This window comes from Mercenaria mercenaria, chromosome 11, assembly GCF_021730395.1.
Source record: "Mercenaria mercenaria strain notata chromosome 11, MADL_Memer_1, whole genome shotgun sequence".
In the NCBI taxonomy this organism is placed as follows: domain Eukaryota; kingdom Metazoa; phylum Mollusca; class Bivalvia; order Venerida; family Veneridae; genus Mercenaria; species Mercenaria mercenaria.
In genome coordinates, this window is record NC_069371.1 from 7632590 (window position 1) to 7643266 (window position 10677).

A 10677-nucleotide genomic window follows, 5' to 3' on the forward strand; every position below is an offset into this window, starting at 1 on the left:
AGACAATTAATAATTTAACATAACACATGCGTTGAAGTGAAATACTTCAACAGCTGCAAACAAAATCAAGCAGCACATGTTTTAAAGGTTTTGCTGTAGCTGGAGGTGTTAATATGGCTATGTACACATCATAAGACATAGTTGTCAGTGGTTGTCTGCGGTTAAGATAAGTATGGACACATTACCTTCGAACGTTTATTCAGAAGACAGCCAGAACGATCACTGAACGCTTATATCAAAGTTTCAGTAGTGCGCCACATTTTGATATTTCAAGAACTCATTGTTCTATGTAAAAAAAAACAAAGACAAATATCAAACAGGGAATGCCACGCACCAAAAACGCAGCCTTCTCAAAACGAAACCCACACCACGCAGACGCGTGCACCACACACACACACACACACACACAGCCAACACATTAGGACAAAACGAACAAACAAAGCAACACACACACACACACACACACACACACACACACACACACACACACACACACACACAAAGCCAACACATCAGGACAAAACGAACAAACAAAGGAGCACAGTGGGGCACCGCCTTGGAACGGTCAATGGCAAAAACACCACTGGGGAGCTTAAACCGGTTTTTGGTGCGCACCCAACCTCACTCTTACCCCCACCATGTTCCAAAGACACGGGACAGTGTAAATAAAAGTAATCCCCTCCAGGTGAATCTCTTACACATGTAATGGAAACAAAAAGGCATGGCATGTAAAACACAAAAATGCTCGTGTATAAATATATAAAAAGCAAACCTTAAGAACCAAAAACGTATGTACTCAATGCCTTTTCAGAAGACAGAGCAACAAGAGAAACACCCTTAAGGGCCCAACGAAACAGGCCAGAAGACAAATATCAAAACAGTTCAGTCCTGGTAGGATTTATAAACTGAATCATAGTGAATTATCAGAAGCAGGGCACACATTTTCATGTCCAAGATGTCAAATATACACTAACATAACATCCAAGTGAATCAGATGAGAATTTTAATTTGATATTGTGTTTTTATCATATGCTAATGCGTTTCGATAATGATTAGATTTTATTTGCAATACATGTATTTCCAATTGTCTACTGTTACATAAGAATGAATAGATATTAGAATTTACAGACAGCGTAATTTTTGATGGGGTATATCACTGATGTAAATTTCACACAATTATGTAACATATCAATGTCATCTGATAATAGACAATGTTATAAATCTCGACACACGATTTTGTTATCAGAAAGTTCAGAATATTATCGTGATACCTACTAAGTATCTCGTGGAAGTTTCAAGCACCAACGCGAAAGTTTGCGCTAAAATATTTTCAGGAAACAAATGAAATATCTAGAAAATATTATGTTTTGCTGAAATGTTTTCAGAAAAATGCAAAAATTTCTTCGAAAGTTTACAATATTATCGTGATTGCTACCTAGCTATCTCGTGGCGGCAGAAACTTTGCTATTCAGTAATGAATTTATTCGCAATATATCTATAACCTCATCCAAATGATACCAAAACGTCCTGCTAGTTCCGAGGAATTCGCTACAGACGCTAAAAATTTTCTTACGGGATGCAACTGAGTCACTGCACTTCAGCAGCTGCGGAAAAAATAGTTACAAAGTTAACAACAGTGGCCGGATATGACACATTATTTAGCAAGTTTACAATCTTGTCTATTACTGAACTGAAGTGCTTGAAAGGGCCATTCATGTTGACTTACGTTAACCTTATCATTGCATACGTTTTCCGAATCACATTGTGCCAGGCAAAAGGCAGGTAGATAATCAGTCATTCTTTCTAACTAAATGGTGTTTCATACCAGGCCATATATTTAAATATATGTTGTTTCAATACAAGGCCATATCAATACGACTCAACGTAGGATAAGCAGTCTTAACCACTACATCAGGGTGTGAAGTATGTTTTACAGAATATTATACGGAAAATTACATTGTATCTGCATTGCAAATACATGATCCAAATATTTCTGCCCAAAAACAAACGAAGAACCCACATCCGAATAGCTTATGAACTCTATCAATCGATCTGAGAACCACATCAGAGTTGTCGTGCCTGAAATAATGAGACTGAAATTGAGCTAATAAGCAATTTTATATAAAGAAAAAACATTGAAATTAGAAAATACACGGCTTATCAACAGCTGCACTATTTTATACCGATTCATGGTTCGTTTGTAATATGTGTCTCTTGCGATAGAGGTCTTGATTGCAACCCAGGACTTACTTTTGGGAGGTGTATGTACAATATTCTTCTTGATGGAGCTTCTGGTTTATCTCATACGAGTACAATTAATTGTAGAAATGCTCAAACAATTTTCCCTACAATCAAAGTTCCGTTTAATGTTGCTCTATTGCTAAAAAGGACATTACTTTTCTATAAAGAAGTTCTTCTTTTATACAATGACACGGATGTTGCTAAAAGACTGGTTATCAGTATGCATAACCGCTGAGAGCAGAGTTCGTTTTAATAAATTGTTTGCGACGTTATTGATTACAGCATAAATAAAGTTTCATCAATTGATCATGTTACCACATGTCCACGCGGCATTATCTATCGGCTGCATATGACGCTTCAACAGCAACTTCTCGCGTAATATTACTCAAATTAGTGAAAATAAACCGCACCGTTTTCCATCAATGATACATAAAACTATAATGAAAAACCATTAAGTTTAAAATGATTTTGCTTTTGGCGGCAAGAATTCATCGGTTTATTTTGAAACGTAATTATACTTAAATCAGATTAGGTTTGGAAAAAAGTTGAATATTGTAAGAAATTAAACGTAAAAAAGCCAGAGATCGTAGATATGTTAATTTTTCTGGCGGAGCATGTAATCAGCTCTCAACCTCCCGAACCCCAATTCCGTAAATTATTGCTATGTTTATAGGTGCCCAAGTACGAAATGACGATGGGAGAGTAGCGAGTTTTAGTTTATGTGAACAAGAGGACCATGATGGTCCTGAATCGCTCACCTGTCCCCACATGACCCAGTTTTAAACCGAGTATGATGTCGTTTTTTTCTATTATTTGACATTGTGACCTAGTTTTTGAGCTCATGTGACCCAGTGTTGAATCTGATCTAGATATCATCAAGATAAAAATTCTAACCAATTTTCATGAAGATCCACTGAAAAATATGGCCTCTAGAGAGGTCACAAGATTTTTTATTATTTGACCTACTGACCTAGTTATTGAAGGCATGTGACCCAGTTTCGAAACTGACCTAGATATCATCAAGGTGAACATTCTGACCAATTTTCATGAAGATCCATTCAAAAGTATGGCCTCTAGAGAGGTCACAAGGTATTTCTATTTTTAGACCTACTGACCTAGTTTTTGACCGCAGTTGACCCAGTTTCAAACCCGACCTAGATATCATCAAGATGAACATTCAGACCAATTTTCATATAGTTCCCATGAAAAATATGGCCTCTAGAGAGGTCACAAGGCGTTTTTGTTATTTGACCTACTGACCTAGTTATTAAAAACACGTGACCAAGTTTCGAACAAGACCTAGATATCATCAAGGTGAACATTCTGACTTATTTTCATGAAGATCCATTGAAAAGTATGGCCTCTAGAGAGGTCACAAGGTTTTTCTATTTTTAGACCTACTGACCTAGTTTTTGACCGCAGTTGAACAAGTTTCGAACTTGACCTAGATATCATCAAGATAAAAATTCTGACCAATTTTCATACAGATCCCATGAAAAATATGGCCTAGAGAGGTCACAAGGCTATTTTATTATTTGACCTACTGACCTAGTTTTTGATGGCACGTGACCCAGTTTCGAACCTGACCTAGATATCATCAAGATGAACATTCTGAATAACTTTCATGAAGATCCCATGAAAAATATGGCCTCTAGAGAGGTCACAAGGTTTTTTTATTATTTGACCTACTGACCTACTTTTTGATCGCAGTTGACCCAGTTTCGAACTTGACCTAGATATCATCAAGATGAACATTCTGACCAACTTTCATACAGATCCCATGAAAAATATGGCCTCTAGAGAGGTCACAAGGTTTTTTTATTATTTGACCTACTGACCTAGTTTTTGATCGCAGTTGACCCAGTTTCGAACTTGACCTAGATATCATCAAGGTGAACATTCTGACCAACTTTCATAAAGATCCCACGAAAAATGTGACCTCTAGAGTGGTCACAAGCAAAAGTTTACGCACGCACGGACGCACGCACGGACGCACGCACGCACGGACGACGGACGACGGACGCTGCGCGATCACAAAAGCTCACCTTGTCACTATGTGACAGGTGAGCTAAAAAAGGAATCTTCTTCCCTTTGTGTGGGTCAGTTGAATCTCTCCATGGGTAGAGATTCTGGGAATAGAAGGTGAACTTTTGCCTTTTGTAAAACCGAATGGCCAGTACGACCTGCGTAGATCTATAATGCACATGACAGGCACGTAGCTCAGCATAGTACCACACACACAGGCATATCATTATTTTTCGACAATAAAAATATAACAAAAGAAATTCAATAAATATAATTTCGTCCCCTTAATGCAAAAAGGTACCAAGTGCCTTCTTTATTCATATGCTCATGGTACCTTTTTGCATTAAGGGGACGATTTGAAGGCTAAGGGAATGAGGTACAAGAAGAAATGAAGATTCGGAGAGACTTTGCACACATATAATTTTGAACCCTTATAGAGGTGTACAGTACATCCTGCCTTAGCGGTCACCCACAGGTATCAATAAAGCAGCTACTTATCACGAAACTTCCCAGACTGACATTCGTATTGTTCCAAATGAAAAGGTTTAAGATAATGTTATGATATAATTATGGGCAATACCTTTGACCCTCATCCTTGGCTGATACTACAATACTGGAGCTTATTTGAAACTGAATAGTGAATATCAAAGTTTAAACTGGTATCTGCAATGTATGACATAATTTGTTTGAGACAGATATTATGAATATATCTGAAGCTGTAAGGCTTAAAGTGTATTACACGACTATACATTTTCTAGTATGATAAGTATATAAATTTTTATTGGTATAAAATACTCGTACAATTTTGAAGCAATGGTAAGTATAAACGTTTAGCAAAAAGTTATCATTAGGTTTAATACATCTGATTGAATGAGTTTTGCTATTGTTTGTTTAAACTCTAAATTTGAGTAATTTAAGTCTATTTTTTCTATCGGAGAATTTGACGTGAAACTTAAAATTAGCTACATACATCTTCAGTTGATATATTGCGTTGTTTTTCCAGCAATATTTTGAATTTCCTTATATTTTCAGTATGAATGTTTCTGTCTGTTTATATTATTAGAACGCAATAGCTTTCTTTCCAAGTTTTGGTTTACAAACGCAATGGCACTGCAACTTATATCCGTATTACCAAGTAATGAGATCCAAGCAACTAGTAATGCAAAACGACTTAATTGCGGCATTCAATTCTCTATTTACATTTCATAGCTGTTTCACCTGACCATTTTTACTACAATATTGTAGATACTTTTTGCATTAAGCAGTGTTTAGATTATGATGCAAACGTATCTGATAACATATTATACTGTCATTTTGATACAGTAAACAATGTTTGACCGCTAAACTTGATTCAGTATAATACCTAATGAGTCTTTTGAAGATTACTAAAATTTCTTTACCGACTTGTCTGAATTATATAAGGATCATGAAAGGATATCAAATTATGTTTGCCTGTCATCCACTTTTTGTAAAACAGGTAGAACTTTTGTTGATATAAACCAGTATGGTATCACCTACCTTTGAGCACGGTGGAAATTTACAGTGAAATGCAATAGACATTTTTGTATGAATGACAATTGTGAAATATTTACTAAGGTGTAGGACTAGTACCAAACTCTGCGTTAGGCAAATTTAAAATCTGTATTCAAGTACATTTATTTTGACCGTATTTTAGAGTTTACAAGTATGCATATGAAACAGAAATGTTTATCAACCACAGAACAAGCTAATAAATTACATAATTAATTGAACGACTGAAACGTCAAGATCTGATATTTCTTCAAACATGCCCTCGTAGATAGAGGTCCGAAATAGATGCAATCTAAAGAATTTGCGCAATGATCGTAAGAGTTTTAGTGGATGTATTTGTTGTTTAAGAACAAACAAATTAGTCAAGCTACAGTCCTATATTTTCTCCTGAAATTTACAAATCTAAAAAGATAAAGTGTATTAATATATGCGCAAACATAGGTACTAGTCTCATACCCTCGCCTGATCTGTTTCACTTTTATCCATTTTGTGTTTAGTCTTTGATTGCAAATGTTACTCCGCAGTCAGCAGAGTAACTGAGTGTGTAACGCTACGCGCCTGGGAGTGACCTCTATATTTCTGGCTCGTATTTTCGGATACTACTGGGGAATATTGAAAACACTAATCTGAAATGCGCGTACCAACCGAAGTAAGATTTTGACATATCTTACATACACCACAAAGTTGTGTCGTCGTAGATGTATGCTAGAGTTTGTTCCATATTTTGTATAACAAATCTTTTCGAAAAATACTTTCTAAACCGAGAGCAGAATCTTCAAGAAATGCTGGTAATTCATACAGCTAAGGCAAAACCAAACCCAAAGACCAAAAATGATTGCTAGACAAAAAATCAACCGAGGCAACTGAAGCAGAAAAATCGACCGAGGCAGATGAGGCAGAAAATTGTCCAAGACAGGTGCGGTTGCCTCAATAGTCGCTACATGATTACAGAAAGATTAAGATTTGCCTGTCAAAGACATTGCTACTTCGTTGTTAATCTTTGCTATCATATTAAGATACATATACTTAGTTTCCTGAAGTAAATAGTTATAGTTTAATTCAACCTATCTGACTTTTTGTGTAAAAAGCCTTCATTGGCATAAACTAAATAGTAAAACTAGGTTATTAGCTTGCTTACACTGTACGACAAATGTGTGTTAAAATATATTTACATTGGATGTAGGTCATATATACGATATCCAAAAGAAGTGGATATAAATTGATAGCACGTTTTAAAGTGGTATTGGAGAACACTAAATGAGCGTACAAGCGACTTTTAAATAAAATAACGATACATTCTATCATTCAGTAAATGATGGTTAATATTCTATTCAATTATTGCGATTGATTCAATCCTTTAACCATACTTCAGTCATGTAATTATTGCAGTTTATGACTGTCCTGTTCATATATGTCAAAGACTGGCAATACCTGTAAAGCTTTCGGTTTGCTGATTTATGACTTGTGGTCTTCCTCCAACACCGAAGGTGAAATGTTGCCTCATGGCCAATTATTGTGTTACTGCAACGTTAAACCCAACAAACCCACACCTTAATATGATTATCTACATGTACGCTATTAACGCGTATTTGATATTTCACGACAAACTAAGATATACGTGTATAACCTCTGCTTCGTTTCTATGTAAGAGAAAACAAAAATTACCCAATAAATGCATACAATAATTTAACATTTTACTTTTAATTATTCCCTTCATCATCACAACCGATGTGAATAATTATTAGAAACGAAATGCTTTATTTAATGTATAGTCAGAAATTCTGTAAGGTGTACACGATGTCTTATTCACTAGTTTCAATTAAGGGTTACTAATAATTTGTCTATCCGCAAACTGTTAATTAAATTAAGCATTGCTTTTTTAGCTTAAATATGCGCCGAGTAATAAGAATATTACTGTCTATCACGAATGTTGAGTGTAAGCCATGTTGATGTTTTAGTCTTGGATTTATGGGGTTTACTTTTTCTTGGAAAGCTCGTTTAACTTTTATGATAGAGTATTGTTTCTGAACATGTGAATGGAAATAACTTTTCAGAGAACATAATACTTTTTTTTTAAATTCTAAAAGTAACTCGAGATACATTTTACTTGCACTTTCCATGATAGCTCAAGAAATGATAACGTAACATGTAAGCCGTAAAACCTCTACGTTACGCTCTTAGATAAATACAAAAGTATTATACCTGCTGTAGTTTTCAATACGAAAAGTCCAAACAGGCATTGCAGAATTGTACCATAGAATACACAGTGCCAGTTTATCTGAAAATATAATATACATTGTTTGTTATTTTCACTTAATATTTGTTAACTTTTAAGCTGTAGAAACAAACATTCACTGTATCTATATAGAATGTGGCAAATTTTCGAAAGGCCTCATACAGTCTTAAAGTTGACAAAACTCATTCTGAAGGTAACAGATAATTTTGTTAGGTCTGGCAAAACTGTATACATGGGCAGGATGCAGCACTTGGTATATTTTGTCAAGCAAAATGACAGCATATGTCCATCAAAGGAAATGAAAAATTGCAACACCTCATAGCACCAGCTTAAGCGTCAATGAAAATAAAAAAATATATTTAATGAATTTCTTGACGTCATATTTGAAAAGACTGTGTAATTTATTGTCAATTTCCGATAAAGACTAACCTTTAAACTAAGTCTTATAACCGAGGACAACATATCGTATGTAAAATATATCGCTGTCAAGATACGTGCAACTTGTTTTAAGTCAGGCCTATTTTAATCTCAAAAACGTTGTGTGTAAATTTGTGTTACGAGTGGTCTTCACAATAAGGAACGCAACATACTCTTCTGCGATTGTTGGAAAGTAGGACCATAAGAAGTATGAATACAGCAATGCCAACAAGCGGAATCAAATTCCTCGAGTCTTTCAAAGCGACATTTACTATGACATAAACTAGAAATAGAGCACTCCAGACAAAGTACAGACCCCTGAAAGTATAAAAATATGTTGTTTAAAATATGAAAAAAACAACACTTAGGAATGATAATTAATGTTGTCTGACAATGTTCAGACACCTGTAAATGTAAGCAACGTTTTCTTAAAGAAATAAAAAATTTCAAGTAACGTTACTTCTCAAGATTTAGAAATATAAAGATGTCTACAAGTCCGCATGTCAGAGTGAAAACAGAACTGTAGAGGGGCCTCCGTGGCCGAGTGGTTAAGGTCTCTGACTTCAAACCACTTGCCCCTCATCGATTTGGATTCGAGCCGCCTCACTCAGGGCGTTGAATTCTTCATGTGAGGAAGCCATCCAGCTGGTTTACGGAAAGTCGATGGTTCTACCCAGGTGTCCGCTCGCAATGAAATCATGCACGGAGGTGCACCTGGGGTCTTCCTCCACCATAAAAGCTGGAAAGTCGCCATATGACCTAAAACTGTGTCAGTGTGACATTAACCCCAACAAAATAGATAAACAAAACTGTAGAAAATACCATTGTCGCTTGTAAACATAAAAAAGAGATAAAAAGTAAGGGTAGATTTACACAAGGGTAGATCAAGACACCAGAATGCAACGCTTTTGATAAGTGGCCGAAACTTGAAGATGTGTGCCAAGGAGCAGTAACATGAAATTTAGTAGTATCGCAGGAAAATGAACATACAGTATTCGATGTATAGGAATGACATTTTAACACAATAAAATGCCTGCAACATATAGGTACACACTATTTTAAAACCATATTTACATATAACAGATTTCATGTACATGAACACTATTTAAAGCGTTACTGAATGTAGAAATGAAATCTTTTCTATGTTATTTGTGTTTTTAAAGAGCACCTATAATAATTTATATATTGACTTTAGTCTAAACTATGAACATGGTAACATTTCAAAGTGATTTTGGGCTGCAAATTCTTTATGAAACATACCACTGGATAATTTTCGGTCGTCTGCCAACTGAATAGAGTGCGTACACCTTTCTACAAAATGATTTCCATGCCGTCCTGAAACATTCGAAATTTCTCAGTTGCTTCCAGCTTATGCACAAAAGTCCGAATACTGTGAACACTGTCAGACGGATAGAAGGCTCATCTCCAAAGTTGCAATACATCGCATAGCCATAGTAAGCGAGGTAAAGGACCAAGAGGAAAATATTTCTCACTGTTTTGAATCGTTGTTTATTTTCCCGAAATAAGTCATTAAGAATATTTGCGAATTTGTCAATTTTCGAGTCATTATTATTGTTACTTATAATCTCTTTATCAAAGTGACTTGGTTTTCTTCCATTTGGCGTTGCAAAACCATTTGTATCCATACTCCTGTTATTTCCTTCCGTTATCTTATAAGGCTTCATTTTAAACCGAGAAGAAAGTTAAATCCCGAATTTCCTCGAACAAAGACAATCCATGAGATATCAAACCTGTACGATATATATGAGATATGTTTACTGTAAGAAAACCCAGTTTTTGAATGAATGTATTAACGTGAAGACCAAAAATCCTAGCTTGAATTATGCGTCTTTTACATTTCCTTGAACAAAGACAATTCATGACATATCAAACTATCAAGATATACCTGACACTTATATTCCTTGGCTTGTGAATATGAATTTATTAACTTAATAAAAAAGGCCAGGTTTACTTGTTTTAAACACCTTTTGTTGTACAACGACAATTGTGAAACCAACGAAATGTTTACTTCATAAATAGTAGGCTTGTAAAAGAACTTACTAATATAGGCTAAATGTATTTATTGATTGGTTCCTTTTTTACATACTGTTTGTCTAGTCTATATGCAATGATGTTTTATCCACCTTGATCTGTCATCAAGGATACAGCTGCATTTTGAACTTTTGATGAGCTTGCTCATTTATAGGTCAGCAAGAGCAAACTTGAGG

The 10677-nt window shown here is 35.3% G+C and overlaps 1 protein-coding gene across 1 annotated transcript; it reads right to left on the reverse strand.

Moving 5' to 3' along the window:
- Position 1: 1 nt before the first annotated feature.
- LOC128547005 (solute carrier family 28 member 3-like) lies at positions 2-10429 on the reverse strand. Its single transcript, XM_053518487.1, has 4 exons — positions 9710-10429; positions 8623-8767; positions 7999-8074; positions 2-2079 (listed from the first exon to the last, which is right to left on the reverse strand). The coding sequence occupies exons 1-4, from the start codon at positions 10132-10134 to the stop codon at positions 1931-1933; spliced, it is 795 nt and encodes a 264-aa protein (XP_053374462.1). The 5' UTR covers positions 10135-10429; the 3' UTR covers positions 2-1930.
- Positions 10430-10677: the final 248 nt, after the last annotated feature.